A 16,672-nucleotide genomic window follows, 5' to 3' on the forward strand; every position below is an offset into this window, starting at 1 on the left:
GAGGTGTAGTTATAAAGTCTTCACAAACAGGCTTGCTTTATGGCTCTAGGTTAAAATGTACTCTCCCCATTGAGCACAATAAAAGGACTTTCCTGCACCTGCTAGGGGCTGCTGCTAGGGGCCCACACCTGGGAGGAAGGAGAACTCCGCTCAACCCTTTTTCCAAATGGGCGGAAACGGGGTCAAGGAGCCTCCGAGTTTTAAGCTTCTGAGAAGTTGAATTTCATTTAGCATCTTGGACCATCACTGTCCTCCCTCTGTCTCCTGCATTTAGAGGAAGCAGTTAAGCATCTTCTTGGGGTTCATCAAATTAACTGTCAGCATGAGAGGCATGGCTAATGGGAAGCCCTACACGTTCCCAACCTTCAGGAAGCCCCTGAAGGTCAGGTTATTTTCAGCTTGACAGCCAGATGCACAGACACCGGATTCTCAGACGGAAAATCTGTCATCGAATGCCGCCACGGGAAGAGGCTAAAGGCAGCGATTCGTCAGGCAGCACAATGCAGGCACACAGGTGAGGCTCTGCCCGAGTGCGGCTGGGCTCTCGGACTAACTCTTCCGAAATAATTTATAAGAAAGAAAACCTTGATCGTGTGCTCAAGTGCAAAAGCAGAGGCAGAACTTTTTTTATTTAAAGAGAAAAATACTTAAGAATACATAGCAGAAAATCTAGACCAAGGAGTTCTTTTCTATGTTGGATGTTTAGTCTGAACATTCCTTGGGCCAGACTCCACCATTTAAATGTTTGAAATAACATGAATCATTATTAATATTTTCAAATGTTATGACAAATATATTCACATGAACTATAAAAGTTTGCTACATTCTTGAGTGATTTTATTGATTTTGGGAACACAGGTATCCTTGTGTGTCAACTGGCAATCAATAGGAAAACTGAATTTAATGTCACACATTTGTTTCACTGCAAATTTTGTTGGAAGATCATAATTTGTGAAGTGGTGGAGATTTCCACGGAGGTCTGGAGACTTCTACAGCAAACCTCTCACTTCTCGCAAGTCACACTTCCAGCAATAGTAACCATCTGGGATACAGCTGAGTATCTGATAGTAAAAAGAATGATTTCTGGAGCCAAAAAGGAGGTTGGAAAGCTCATCATGCACATTATTTTGGAAGAGCTCGTGTCCGCTCATTTTGGATACAATCTAAACCAACACTGGATAGCCCAGACCACAGGAGATGGGAAATACCACAGCAAGTGTAGGCTTGGGACAGAACGCATGACTGTCTCCTTCCCTGGACTCCGCTCGCTTGTCCACCTGCCCGCTAGGTGGCGGTGTCTCTGGGCTCCGACTGGGCGCTCTGCTCTGCTCGGGCGTTGCAGTCTTCCGAGGAAACGCCATCTACTCACAGCGCCTGCTTCCACCTTCCTTCCCATGTTACCAGATCTGCACTTCCAGCCCTGCCATGGTGCCACCTCGGCGTGCCACAGGTAAATCAAGCTCACCACATCCCCAAATCCAAGATTCCTCGAAACAGGCTCCTCCCATCACCCTTGGGACTGGCAGCTCCATCCAGACAGACCTGGGAGTCATTCCCTCTCCTTCCCTCTCCTTCTCCCTCTCTTCCCAGCCTCGTGAATCTTTCTTTTTCTTTTTTTTTGCCGTACGCGGGCCTCTTAGTGTTGTGGCCTCGCCCGTTGTGGAGCACAGGCTCCGGAAGTGCAGGCTCAGCGGCCATGGCTCACGGGCCCAGGTGCTCCGCGGCATGTGGGAGCTTCCCGGACCGGGGCACGAACCCGTGTCCCCTGCATTGGCAGGCGGACTCTCAACCACTGCGCCACCAGGGAAGCCCCTAAGGTTTATTTATTTACTTATTTTTATTTTTATTTTTTGCGGTACGCGGGCCTCTCACTGTTGTGGCCTACGTCCGTTGCGGAGCACAGGCTCCGGAAGTGCAGGCTCAGCGGCCATGGCTCACGGGCCCAGGTGCTCCGCGGCATGTGGGATCTTCCCGGATCGACTCTCAACCACTGCGCCACCAGGGAAGCCCCTATAGTTTGTTTGTTTGTTTATTGATTGATTGATTGATTGATTGTACGCGGGCCTCTCCCTGTTGTGGCCTCTCCCGTTGCGGAGCACAGGCTCCGGAAGCGCAGGCTCAGCGGCCATGGCTCACGGGCCCAGGCGCTCCTTGGCATGTGGGATCCTCCTGAACTGGGGTGCGAACCCGTGTCCCCTGCATCGGCAGGCGGACTCTCAACCACTGCGCCACCAGGGAAGCCCCCAGCCTCATAAATCTTAAATAACTTTGCCCCTCTTCTTCAAGTTTATCGCCATTACCCGAGCTAAGACTGTCTTCTTTTCCAGCCCAGATAATCGTAGTGGTTTTCCTGCCCCCAGTTCTGTCTTCCTCCAGATCCATGCTAACAAGGCCACCACTGGCCTTCTAATTGTGCAAATTAGAAAAAGATGCGCCTTCCTCAAGACACCTGACTTCCCTAATTTTGTTAGAACAAGAACCTTTACTGCCATCTGCTGGAAATGCTCATAATTAGTCACAGTTCTTTGAGGTCTATGATGTGAATGATTCTCCCTTCAATGTGTGTCCTTGTGCAGTGTACAACCTGCACAACCACACACGTGGTCCTGGCTGCCAAAGTGATCTTTTCAAAACACAAATGTAAAAACTGAAAAATCATTATATTAAAAAAATGCTTGGTGTTAAATGGATAGACCCAGTTGTCTGGAAATGATAGGTTTCTTTGTTACATAATGATTTCATGAAGTGCCCTGAAATTCAATGCTGTTTTAAGGCCTATTTGTCCTATCAATTAAAAATATATTACAGAACATTTTCTCACCATAAAACGATTATAAATTACTCATTCTCAATATCTTACATTTATATTGTATCTATTGTTGATGAATACAAAATTCTTTTCCAGAATCTGGGGCTTGCTTTTTCAGTCCATTTTTTCCTCACTTACATTGGAGATGTAAACTGGGCCAGCATTTACAGATTGATAAACTGAAGTATGAATGTGATGTGCATTCTGGGAGGCTGGTGGAGGTCTCAGGTGGAAGGGACCTTCTAGATGAGCAGTCCAGCATGCATTCGTTGCCGGAGCGTGCAACCTCCCCCAACAGGTTGGGACCAGAAATGCCATATAGCTGTAACATCATGATGATGTGTGAACCTGGGGTTGGTCAGGCAGCCAGTCCAGAGAAATCAGGCAAGGCTGACTGCTATTTCTCCCCAAGTTCCTGAAAATTCGTGCAACTTTCTTTTTGGCTAAGTAGCACCCAGCCTTTTCTTTCTTCCTTCCTTCCTTCTTCCCTCCCTCCCTCACTCCCTTCCTTCCTTTCTTTCTGCATTTGGTGTAGATTTTATTTTTGTATTTATAAAATCTTTAAATTTTTAATAGATTTTATTAAATTTGGGGATCTGCTCTAGGAAGAATTAAAATGGGCTTTAAAATATGGATAATTTCTTGGTATAGTTTTACTTAATAGAAAGTAAGAATGGTTCATGAATTTCAAACATTTGTGAAATATGACTTTGCATTTTTACATGCTATTTTTAAAACTTTTTTCTTTTTTATTAGAAATTTTATATTGAAGTATAGTTGATTTACAATGTTGTGTTAATTACTGCTGTACAGCAAAGTGACTCAGTTATATATGTGTGTGTGTGTGTGTGTGTGTGTATATATATATATATATATATACATTCTTTTCATATTCTTTTCCATTATGGCTTTTCACAGGATATTGAATATAATTCCCTGTGCTGTACAGTAGGACCTTGTTGTTTATGCATTCTATATATACCAGTTTGCATCTGCTAATCCCAACCTCCCACTCCATCCCTCTCCCACCCCCATCCTCCATGGCAACCACCAGTCTATTCTATATGTCCCTGATTGTGTTTCTGTTTCATAGATAGGTTCATTTGTGTCATATTTTAGATTCCACATATTAGCAATGTCATATGATATTTGTCTTTCTCTGTCTGACTTACTTCACTTAGTATGATAATCTCTAGTTTCATCCATGTTGCTGCAAATGGCATTACTTGTTCTTTTTTATGGCTGAGTAACATTCCATTGTATATATGTACCACATCTTCTTTATCCATTCATCTGTCAATGGATATTTAGGTTGTTTCTATGTCTTGGCACCCAGCTTTTTCTTACTTGGCTTTTCCTGTGGCCCCAGGTCCCCTCTCGGAGGCAGTGAGTGGGAGAGGGGAACTTCAGAGACCATAGACATGAATCTGAGAGGAGAAGTAAATTGGCCTCCCCCCTTATCCCACCCATTATTGAGCAGAGCTGATTCTCCCCTCCAGACAGCTCCCACATGTGCCCATTTCTTCTCATCGTCTCCACTGAGAACCCTAGTCCTGGCCCCTGTCAATTCTCAAAAGTGACTTTAAAACAGCCCCCACTGGTTTCCTGGACTCTGATCTTGCTTCCCACCAACTGTTCTCCACCTAAAGCCCATGTGAGGCCCCCAGAATGCCACCTCCTCCCTTCGATGCCTCCCCTGGCATGTGTGTGCAAAATGTGCACACTCTCATGTGGCCCTCAAGGACCTGACCCCTGCTCCCCCATCTCATCTCTCACCCTTCCCATTTCCCAGCTCTGCTCCAGGTACACAGAAATGCCTCCAGTTTCTGGAAGGGGCCACATACTTCCTCTAAACTTTAGATCTTCACCCTTGTTTCTCCCCAAACTGATAATCAACCCATCTGAATCTAGCCAACTCCTACCAATTTCCCACCCTGGCTGCCCATCAGAATCTTTTGGGGAAGCTTTAAAAACTCCTGATGCCCAGAAGTATCCCAGAATCTCTGGGGTTAAGACCCAGGTATCAGGATTTTAAATCAATCAATTTGTTAAAAAGCAGGATTGAGAACCTGGTTAGGTCTTTTTTTTTTTAATTTATTTTATTTTTATTTACTATTTTTGGCTGTGTTGGGTCTTTGTTGCTGTGCGCGGGCTTTCTCTAGTTGCAGCGAGCGGGGGCTACTCATTGTGGTGTGTGGGCTTCTCATTGCAGTGGCTTATCTTGTTGTGGAGCATGGGCTCTAGAGCACAGGCTTCAGTAGATGCGGTGCATGGGCTCAGTAGTTGTGGCTCATGGGCTGTGCAGGGCAGACTCAGTAGTTGTGGCTCGTGGGCTCTAGAACGCAGGCTCAGTAGTTGTGGCACACGGGCTTAGTTGCTCCACGGCATGTGGGATCTTCCTGGACCAGGGCTTGAACCCGTGTCCCCTGCATTGGCAGGCGGACTCTCAACCACTGCGCCACCAGGGAAGCCCCGGTTTCCAATTTTTAAAAATATTTATTTCTGGCCGTGTCGGGTCTTAGTTATGGCACCCGGGATGTTTCGATACAGCGTGCGGGCTTCAGAGCACGTGGGTTCTGTAGTTGCGGCACGCAGGCTTTCTAGTTGTGGCCCATGGGCTTAGTTGCCCCATGGCATGTGGAATCTTAGTTCCCTGACCAGGGATTGAACCTGAGTCCCCTGCATTGGAAGGCAGATTCTTAGCCACTGGACCACCAGGGAAGTCCCCCTGGTTAGGGCTTTTTAATTTGTTTTTATTTATTTATTTTTAACATCTTTATTGGAGTATAATTGCTTTACACCCCTGGTTAGGTCTTAACAACCCTTGCTTTATATTAGGCAGCCTCCCCCTGCTTCCCAAAGCTCCTCTGGCTTCCCTGTCCACATGAATGTCATCTTATTGTGTTGTTTTTAATGCTAGTCAACTCTGCTAGAATGTAAACCCAGGGAAGGCAGGACCACATCTGTCTGTTTTCCGTTGTATGTTTAAGGCCTGATGCAAAGGAGAAACTCAGTCAATATTGTTGTCGTGAATGTTAAAGGTCATTTCAAGGGTGACAGGAGGCTTTCACACTTTGAACTCTCTTCCCTAAACAAAATCAATTCATGCCCCCTTCCAAAACAAAACAACTAACAAAAATCCTCTTTTTACTTACTAAGCAATGCCCTGCAATAATGATTCATTCCTTTGGCTTAAACTCCTTGTCTCATTAAAATGCAATACAGCCCCCAAATATACCACCTTAACAGAGTTGCTCATTACACTTTGCCCTGAATGATTTCATCAGCTCTTAATAGAAGAGAGAGGAGAAGAATTACCATTTATTGGGTGCATCCTGTGCACCAGACATTTTGCATACATTGGCTCATTAATGGAGTTAAATGAGATTAGCTCTGGAAACACCCAAAGCTCAGAGAGGTTAAGGAAATTAGCCCAAGGTAACAGAGCTGGCAAATTGATAAATCAGATTTAAGCTGACATCTAAGCCCCTACTGTCAACTCCAACCTGAGTTTGGAGGGGAGAAAAAAGCACAAAAGGAAGGGAAGGAAAGGACACCGGGAAGACAGTTCTGGGCCTCAGAAGACCCGCTTCATCTTCTCCATTTGACCCAGGACGGTGCTGGCAGCTGGGGAAGGAGTGTTATTGGCACTGGGGAAGGAGTGTTATTGGCAACAGCATCCTTCCAGCTGCTCCTCCTCTCTTCTCTCACACTTCATGTCCAAACCGTCAGCGGATCCTGCTGACTTAGCCTTCAAGATATCTCAGTACTCTGACCACTCCTCGGAGGCTCCACTGCCTACTCCCCAACCTCACGTCTCTCACCTGGATCTCTGCAACTGCCTTCCTGCTGCTTTCCCTGACCCCGCCTTGTACCCCCCTCCCCACAGGCAGGGTCTTGCACATCTGCTCAAAACCCTCCAGAGCTCCCGTGACAAGCTCTTCGGCCCCCACCAGCCACTCTCCCTCAGGCCTCATTTACAGTCCAAGTTCCCTCCCTCAGCCCCAGCCCTCTGTCCCCATTGCTGCTCCTTGGACACCCCCAGCACCTGCTTCCCTCTGTCCCGAGGGCCCCCCCAGACACCCACATGCCCACCCACTGGCCTCCTTCAGATGCCAGCCCCTCAGTGGGGCCTCCCCTCAGCTCCCCACTTCCTGGAATTAGCCCAAGCCTAACTCCTTTCCTGCTTTATTCATCCCCGAGCACTTAACACCATCTGCTGGACCACATACACTTCACTCATTTGTTTGCTGTTTCTCCCTTCAGAATGCATTCTGCTTGAAGGCAGAGACTCCTGTCTGTCTTGGTCTCTGCTGTATCCTCAGCACCTAGAATAACACGTGGCACATAGTAGGTGTTCAATAAATGTTTGTTGAGTGAATGAAAGACTATGAGAAAATGGGTGACATTCTACTTTGAGACACTATCGATCTTTACGGATGTGCTGGCTCGAAGTCCAGAGTGTGACATTCAGGCTATAGTATGCATAGCTATGAGGTCTGGTGGCTCTAACTGAAGATAGATGAAAAATCATATAAATGGCCCAGTGCTATTAGCAGGGAAGAGTCTAAGGACTTACTGTGTGCACTGACAGGTAGATGCTCGACAAATATTTATTGAATGAATGAAAAGGAAAACATAAGCTTTTTCATCAAACACTTCTGAACCAAAGAACAGAGTCACCAGTCAACAAAATCTGAAAAGGCCAAATTTTGTTCTATTGTATTATGCACAGTTTAGACTTTTGCCAAGTGGAGGCACAGGAACTACTATTATTTTGATTATACAAACATTATAATGGGGCAGTGTAGTGAAGCAGAAAGTGCACAGCTTAGGGTTGAAGGACGTCAGGGTATCCTGGCTCCCCGCTTGGAGGCTGTGGAATCTCTGGGTTACTCAGGGTCTTCCAGCATCAGTGGGTGGTATAGATCTAAAGGTTGTTTTAAAGCTTCAGTCACCATTTTCAAAGTCCTTCCTCTCCCTCCCAGCCAGGAGATTTTTCTCCCATCAGATTCCTGGGTTTAAAATGCAGCCAGGAACCTGCATTTTAAAAAAGCGTTCGCCAGGCCTTTAGACCTGCTGCTGAAAGACTGGCTGAAATCTTGCTCCTCTGAGTGGGCTCTGGACCAGCAGCATAAGCATCACATCACAGCAGTGTGTTAGAAATGCAGAGTGTCAGGTGCTACCCTGGTGCCCTGAGACTGGCCAACAGGATCCTACCCTTGACCTTGTCAACAAGATCCCTGGAGTGATCCCCACTTTGAAAAGCAATGCTCTATCACACTTGATTGGTTTCACTTTCAGAGCCCTCCAGTCCTTCTCTCCAGCCTCCAGAGCAACAACAAAAAAAGCTAAATGTAAAGTTACTCAGATAGGTAAAGAACACACACAACAAAAATGCCATCTTTCAGTAAAAAAAATAATTTTAACAACCAACATGGGAAACTCTTTCCTATGTATTTGCAGACAGAGAACCACCTCTGTAAAGGAGAGTAAAATTAAAACGTTGCCGGCTTCATGGAACCAACTGAAGATGCTTTCAATGCTGGGCTCAACATTATTTATGGACATTGAGCCCTAGGTTCAATACAGCAGGAGAGCTGAGGTTTAGTGAGGACCGTGAAGTAAAAGTGAAGACTCCTGTTACAAAATGAATAGCAAGCCCCTATCTTCCCCACAGTTTGTCTTTTGTGGGAACCTAGAAATTTACGTATTACATTTGTCTACAGCAAGACACACCTTTCTTGGGGCTGGTCTAGAAAAGACACTTTATTGTGGATTCTCTTCCTTCCATGTTGATCCTCTGCCCTTATGTGCTCTTCCCTCCCCTAAAGCCTGCAGGAGTTGGTTTTAGCCAAGCAGGCAAACTGAAACCCCATTACCGCGCACAGCGACCTTGAGACAGCCACGGGCGAATCAAGGCTTCCCTGCCCAGCCTGTGTGCAGGGGCCGAGGGGAAGGTGAGATCTGGGAGCGGGTTACCTGCCCTGCGTGTTCACGTTACCTGCCAGGTATTCGATGACCGCGGCCATGTAGACGGGAGCACCCACGCTGATCCGGTACTTGAACGTCCCTTTCTTCAGGTACCGCATCAGCCTCCCCACGGGGAAGATGACCCCGGCCCTGGCTGAACGCGACAGCTTGGACATTTTCTTCTTCCCGCTCCGGCCCGACATCTTGCCTTAGTTTTGCTCTCAGCTTGCTTGACACGGTGGCCTCCCGGCACTAACTCAATGCTGGAAAGGAAAGGTGGCAGGGTAAGGAAGGGCGACTGGCCTGCAGCTTGGGAACCGTGGTGTGGCCACAGAGCTCGTGTGACATGCCTGATAGCCCCGGGGAGGCAGCCCAGACCTGGCTGCCACCGCAGGGTGCTGCAGATGGGGAGCGGGGGTTCGGCAGGCCCACCCATGAACAACTCCCCACCCCACCCATCCAGCCCAGCCTCCGTAGGAGAGGCCAGAGAGAGAGGCCATGGTCCTGTGGTCAGCCTCCAAAGAGGTCCACTTCAACATCCCCAGAACCTGTGAATATGCTACTTACATGGCAGAAGAGACTTTGGAGATGTGATTAAGCTAAGGATGCTCCGGTGGGGAAGATTATCCTGGATTATCTGGGTGGGCCTAATGTAATTGCAAGGGTCCTTGTAAGATGGAGGGAGGAGATGAGAGTAGTGACAGGATGACAGCAGGAAATGGATTCTCCCCTCTTAGCCTCCAGAAGGAACCAGCCCTGCTGACACCTTCACTTTAGCCCATTGAAAATGATTTTGGACTTCTAACGTCCAGAACTGTAAGAGAATAAATTTGTATTGATTTCAGCCCCTAAATTTGGGGGATAACTTGTTACAGCAGCAAGAAGAAAACTAATATGGTTCCCCTTTGCCCTGATTTGCTCCTGCCTCTTTTAATAAACAGTACAAAGTTAATATGGCCATGGCTATCATAATGGTTAGCTTTGACCCACAACTCAGAGCTGATGTACACTTCTCAGATGGAAGCACTTTTCTAAATTCCCTAATAACGTAGTATTCTTTTTTTAAAAAAATTTTTATTGGAGTATAGTTGATTTACAATGTTATGTTACTTTCAGGTGTACAGCAAAGTGAATCAGTTATACGTATACATATATCCACTCGTTTTTTGATTTTTTTTCCCATATAGGCCATTGCAGAGTATTGAGTTCCCTGTGCTATACAGTAGGTCCTTATTAGTTATCTATCAGATAGATAGTAGTGCATATATGTCAATCCCAATCTTCCAATTTATCCCTTCCCCCTGTAGCATTCTTAAAAACAGAAACATGCCAGAAGAGGCAGTTTTATTGACTATGCTAAGGTAGAGTAACAGCAAATTAAAAGCCAGAATGCAACCCAAGCTTTTGCTCCTTAGAATGGGGAATCAAGGTTGATTTTGGGGAGAAACTTCAGAATCAGCACGAAGAGGTGACTTCAGTACAGTGCACCAAGAGACACGTATATGATTCTGTGTTATTTTAGGAAGCTATCTTTTGTGCAAAGATAAAATAATTATATACTTCTGAAAAAGCCTTTGTAAGGCTAAAACTAATTCAGAGAATTGTAATGGAGCTAAACCTGTTGGTGGAGGGAGTACTGTAACCAAAAAAGGAACATAAGCCAGAATAAGTAAAAGCAAATTACAAACAAGCAGAACCAAAGAAAAGGAAACAAAAATCTTCCAGGAAAAAATGTTAATGAATTAAAGCTCTCTGGCCCAAGGGCAGCATCATTCTCAGTTGCCATTTTCTCTGGGGATGGAAAATGAGAAGGTCAAAAATAAATCGAAATCGGTTCTATCTGTTGAGGCAGCCATCTCAAATTTTGGCTCGGTTAGTTTACTGACAGCAAAGATGGCAATGAAAAGGCCTAAGAAAGTGGGTAAGAATATGATGGAAGAAAGTGCTAAATAAATGCATGGCTAATATGAAAGATACAAACCTGGGATTTCTTTAATCTGGATGGAAGATTGAACATAGGGCTCAGTTTTCTAAAGTACCCGATAGCTCTGTATGACTGAGGGGTTTTATATGAGAACTGTGGAATTTAGCAACAAATGCCATTCTCAACACCCTCTTATCTCTGAGGTAAATGACGTGAGTTTGAGGCATATTACTATATACTTGACATACGTTCTTTTTGTATGCTCATATGTACTTACTACCCTCCTATTTTATGTGACGTTTTGCCACCAAGAGATGTAGGTATTCATCAAAGTTAAGTACAAGCAAAGATGAGCAAATAGCCTGAGAACATTATCTCTTTCCCAGTAAGGCACACGGATAAGACAGCATCACTTTTTTTAGAACTTCCACATTTCTCTGCTTCTGCTGCAAACTCTCATCAATCCACTTACAGCTGTCCTCTCTGTGACGAAGCAGGTAGCTGCATATTAGGATTATAATCATCAACTCATGTTGAAGAAACTTAGGTCAGGCATCGATGAGTGTACAGAGTACCTGCTGGTAGTCAGTGCTATCCCAGGGGACAGGAAACACGAGAGCAATGTTCAACAGTCCCTGCTCTTAGGGACAATTACATGGCACATGCTGGCTACGCGCTGGTGGCGTTCAGAATGGGGGTGGCCCTTGGTGTAGTGGAAAGAGCCTGGGACCAGGCAGGAATCCCTGGGTGTGGTCCCACTTCTACATGACTAGCTATGGGAGCTGTGTGTGTCATTTGAGTGGCCTCATCTGTAAATCAGGGAGGTGACTGATTGATCCTGAAGGCCCCTCTGGTCTTAAACATTCCAGTCTTCGGAACTGCACTTTCAAATGGTTCTGGAAAAGAAGCTCAGTCTCTTTAAGAAATGATATCTGAAGAGTTAAGAGCCTGTGCAGGTGCATAAAGATGTGTTAGTATTGGTGACTCCACTAAACCGATTATTAGTTACTGATAAGTGGGGGGAGGGGAGGATTAGTAGGTCTGGTTGCCGAGGAAACCACCTGAAAAGCCCATCACAGGATGGACATGCTCTGTGGATACCGTACGATGTGCTGGATGGTCATAATCTCTCCTACAGAGAGAAAAATGCACGGAGCACAAACACCACAAAGCAGGACCCCTTCATCCCCCCCACCCCCCAGTACATTTTTCTCAAATGAAAACAGACAGGGAATGACTAGGTGTGCAGGATAAAGCCACCCAGGGACTTTCCCAGTATCAGTCAAGTGGAGTCACGAATTGCCCTAAAACTTGGAAATAAGGACTGGAAACGGGACCGCAGGGCATTGATGTCTAACACATTCATGAAGATAAGATAGGAAAGGAAAGGAAAGTCAGGGTTAGATCAAATAGAAACATACGAGCTGACTATTATAAAATGTAGGGATCACCCCAAACACAGCACTTTGTAACGAGAATTTCCTTCTTTGGCTTCCAGACTTTCCTCTAGGTTAGGGCCTTAGAGCTGGGGATGCAGCGCCATTTGAATCTAAGTGTGAGATTGACCGTTGCATGTGCTTCAATAGGACTAGAGAGCTCTTTGTGTCTGGGGACCCATCTTTTCGATAGGGAACCAGTAACCAAAACCACTCACCCTGGCCAGGCATGGTAATAACCGCTTGCATAAGTTGTCTCATAACAGAAGGTCCTGAGAAGGAGCACGATATGTCCTGCCAGCCTCCCAGGAACCCTCACGCTGAAATCCATCTTTGCTGGGAGATGCAAGTGCCGCCAGGGAGGACCCTGAGTCAGATCAAGTATGGGCACAAACAAGATGATTGGGGGCTTCCCTGGTGGCGCAGTGGTTGAGAGTCCGCCTGCCGATGCAGGGGACACGGGTTCGTGCCCCAGTCCGGGAGGATCCCACATGTGGAGCGGCTGGGCCGCTAAGCCTGTGCGTCCGGAGCCTGTGCTCCGCAATGGGAGAGGCCACAACTGTGAGAGGCCCGCATAACGCAAAGAAAAAAACAAACAAAAAAAACAAACAAAAAAAAACAAGATGATTGGCCAGAGACAACCCAGAAAACGAACTCCACCACCATCATAAACCCTGAGACGGCGAGCCACGTGGCAGAGCATTTCTCCTGGGTTCCCTTACCCTGCTGCTCTCTGCCCAGGCGCCCCTTTCCAATAACGCCTTTTGTTCTGTCAGTAGGTGTGTCTCCTCGGACAATTCATTTCTGAGGGTTAGACACGAACCCGCTTTTAGGGCCCTGGAAGGGGTCCCCCTCTGGTAACATTTTCAGCCATCACGCTGAGTTTAAGCAGCCAGGTGCCTAATTCCTGGCCCCGAGGGCTGGGAGGCCTCTGCACATTGTAAGAATCAGACTACCTCCAGGAATCCTTAGGGGAAGTAGAGAGGAGCTGACAGGTCATACCTGCCGGAACCCACAGATGGAAGGAAGTGTTGAGCCTCCTTGGCCCACTAGAGAGAAGACCCTACTTTCTAAATCCCCCAGCCCCCCAGCCTGCGCCGGACTCTGCCTGCAGTGGTGAGAAGTGATAACCTCTAACTTCCTTCTTTTCTAGGCCTCCCCTGACTCTATGCAGTCTTGGGAAGTCAGGAGTTTAAAAACTTGAATGCGTTTTTATCTACTTCCTGTGAATCTGAATCTCAGTGGAGGGCCACTCCTCGAAAGAGGACTATTGCGATGTGAAATCTGTTTCCATCAGACTAATACTTAAATGTTTACATTTATTTACCTTCTGCTCGAAAACAAGTTTTGTTCTAATTAGGCAGAGCTTAAGGACTATAGTACATGATGTTTGTTTATAGGTTCGAAGAAAGAATATGGCTGGATGCAGCTCTTCCAGTGGTTATACACACTACGTGGAGGATGTGAGAGGAACTGGGAAGCAGACCAGATACCACCTAGATCCGCATCATACCTGTCCTTCCACATCTGAAAGACCAAGGTATGACCACAGTATAAAGTCTCATAATTACTCTCAAAGTGAACAGAAGAGTTTTAAGCATGTTAAGTTGGGGGGCGGGGCAGGAGAATAAAACTCAGGGAAGAAGCAAGGAGAATGCAGTGTTGCCTGCTTACTCCTTTCACCTCCAGGAGCACGGCAGTTGGTAGAACACCACTGGTTTTGTGTGTGCTGGGGAAGTATGGGACTCTGTTGTTTTAGGATTTGTGTTTATGTTTGGGTTTTAAGCCCGTAAGAACACCAGTGAGTTAGATTTTACAGGTATCACAAGGGTAAATATTAAATTGCGGCACTAACTCAGACATGGACGATAAACTCACACTCGCCTATTTAAATAACTATTGTTATTTCATTGATTTTATGATGTGCCTTTTTAAAAAAACATTTGACTGTCTCTAGAAATCAGTATGCATCTTGCAATCTGTGACATCAGAGATTCCATGAAAGACAGTATTTATGGAGCATTTATTATTGAACAAGAAATGACATTAGATGTTGTGGAATATACATGGCCTCTGTCCTCAAATGTTTTCCAGTGAACTTGCATGACAGCTTATAATAAGGTTTTAAACAGATGCTAGAGCCATGGGTTCCAAACTGTGTGCCAAGGGACCCCGGGACACAATAGCTAATGGTTTTTTTGTTTGTTTTTTTAATTAATTAATTAATTAATTAATTTTTGGCTGCGTTGGGTCTTGGTTGCTGTGCGCGGGCTTTCTCTAGTTGCGGCAAGCGGGGGCTACTCTTGGTTGCCTTGTGCGGGCTTCTTGTTGCGGTGGCTTCTCTTGTTGTAGAGCACGGGCTCTAGGCATGCAGGCTCAGTAGTTGTGGCACGCGGGCTTCAGTAGTTGTGGCCCACGGGCTCTAGAGCGCAGGCTCAGTAGTTGTGGTGCATGGGCTTAGTTGCTCCGCGGCACGTGGGATCTTCCCAGACCAGGGCTCGAACCTGGGTCCCCTGCACTGGTAGGCGGATTCTTAACCACTGCGCCACCAGGGAAGTCCCACAACAGCTGATGTTTAAGCTTTCAAGTGAAATACAGTGATAGTCAACCTCTGTTGGCCTCCACAACTACTAGTTCATTGTGGTTCCACCAGAGGTTCAGGGTAGATTGTACTATCTTTTGTGTGTGTGTGTGTGTATGTGCTATTTTCTTTTTGGTGATGCCATATCTTTTGCAAAGCTGAAATTTTGGCTGTTGTGATTAAAAGCAAGTGCTGGGTGAAAATCAGTGTGGAACAGAAAATGAGAGTGGCCGTGTCCAATCTGATTCCAAGGTGTGAGAAGTCGTGTAATGTCCAACAGGTGTACACACCCTCTTTGTAATTCGTGGTTATTTAAGAACAGGATGCAAATGTTCTTTGTTTTTCTAATTCATGTGTTATTATTTTTTCAAAGAGCTACTAAATTGTCAGGACAGAAATACTTATTAGGTTGTTGAGACCAAACCACTTAATAAATGGAATGGAAGGCATTTCTTCTGGCTTAAGGGCTCTGTGAAAAAATGGCTGAGACCCTAAGTTCTCTGTGAATCTGTACAAGCGGAAACATAATTATGACTTGCTCAGGGCCACCCTAAAGCAAGGAAAACAAAGTTAAAGAAGTTATTTAAAATTCTGAATTTATCTTTAAATCTAATACTTGCACACAGTAAAACAAAGCAAAAAGGGTAAAGAACTTTATTTTATTTCCTCCATTGATTGCCTTGAAAACTGTATTTTTATTCATTTATTTATCTATCTATACATTTTTGGCCATGCTGCACGGCTTGCGGGATCTTAGTTCCCTGACCAGGGATTGAACCCGGGCCCCGGCAGTGAAAGCACGGAGTCCTAACCACTGGACCGCCAGGGAATTCCCGAAAACTTTAAATAATACACTTCAATCTCCATTTCCAGTTCCACCAACTTTAGGGACTGTGTCCTAAGCCACTGCCATGTAAAATGAGGATGTATCGGCCCCAATCTTTCCCTGGTCCTCTCCTCCCGTCTTTACCTCCGTACTTCCACCTCTGTCTTCTGTACTTTCCACTATCCCGATTTATCACATTTCTATTTTGCTCTGTAATCACATAACGAAATCTCCTGCGTTTTGTCCCTAGGTATAATTTTGAAAGTTAAATGCCAATGAACAGCATTTATATGATGAAGACTCTGTAACTCTTGTTCCCTTCAGAATCAAGTGGGATGTTAGCTTCACATTTCTGTGGTCCAACACTAGGACCCTTGTGTCTTAGTATCAAGAAGTGGAGTCTCTTGGTTCTGAAAACATGTTGTTCAACGTCATTCCACATTTTACTTGGCTTCACATTTGGATCATGTCTTCTCGTAAAGCCTCCCCCACGCGCCCAAGTTACTACGGGCGTACCTCGGGGATACTGTGGGTGCAGCTCTAGGACACCCCAATAAAGTGAGCCACATCAATTTGTTGGTTTTCCGCACATATGAAAGTTATGTTTTCACTATACTGTGGTCTATTAAGCATGCAATAGCAGTGTGTCTAAAAAAACAATGTACATACCTTAATTAAAAAATACTTTATTGCTAAAAAAAATGCCAAAACAACTAAAATAGTAACATCAAAGACCAACTGATCACAGATCACTATAACAAATATAATAATGAAAAAGTCTGAAATATTGTGAGAATTACCAAAATGTGACACAGAGACATGAAGTGAGCAAATGCTGTTGGGAAAATGGCACCGGTAGACTTGCTCAAGGCAGGGGTGCCACAAACCTTCAATTTGTAAAAAAAAAGCAATACCTGTGAAGTGCAGTAAAATGAGGTATGCATGTAACTACAATCGATCCTTGTTATGTGCAGTAGTTCTGTTCTATAAAGTAGGCAGGACACTAAATTAGTGAGTAGTGAACAGTTGTTCCTGGGGAAACAGGGTTAGGTTGCTGTCAGCCTCTGATCACAACTTTTTCATCAATGGATCAGTACAAAACCTTGTTTGATGTAAGTTTCTT

General features: G+C 45.4%; 2 protein-coding genes across 2 annotated transcripts in view; one reads left to right on the forward strand and one right to left on the reverse strand.

The window, feature by feature from the left end:
* AIFM2 (AIF family member 2) overlaps positions 1-13,682 on the forward strand; it is a 55,293-nt gene extending 41,611 nt beyond the window's left edge. The window contains exon 9 of the mRNA XM_067710711.1: positions 13,543-13,682. Coding sequence (XP_067566812.1) covers positions 13,543-13,673 — 131 coding nt within the window. The 3' untranslated portion in view covers positions 13,674-13,682. The remainder of the gene's footprint in view (positions 1-13,542) is intronic.
* The window catches only part of MACROH2A2 (macroH2A.2 histone), a 53,633-nt gene that overhangs the window by 25,327 nt on the left and 11,634 nt on the right, over positions 1-16,672 (reverse strand). Inside the window, exon 2 of the mRNA XM_067710713.1 lies at positions 8,814-9,045. Within this exon, the coding sequence (XP_067566814.1) occupies positions 8,814-8,985 (172 nt within the window). The 5' untranslated portion in view covers positions 8,986-9,045. The remainder of the gene's footprint in view (positions 1-8,813; positions 9,046-16,672) is intronic.

The sequence above is a fragment of the Pseudorca crassidens genome, chromosome 16 (assembly GCF_039906515.1).
Source record: "Pseudorca crassidens isolate mPseCra1 chromosome 16, mPseCra1.hap1, whole genome shotgun sequence".
In the NCBI taxonomy this organism is placed as follows: domain Eukaryota; kingdom Metazoa; phylum Chordata; class Mammalia; order Artiodactyla; family Delphinidae; genus Pseudorca; species Pseudorca crassidens.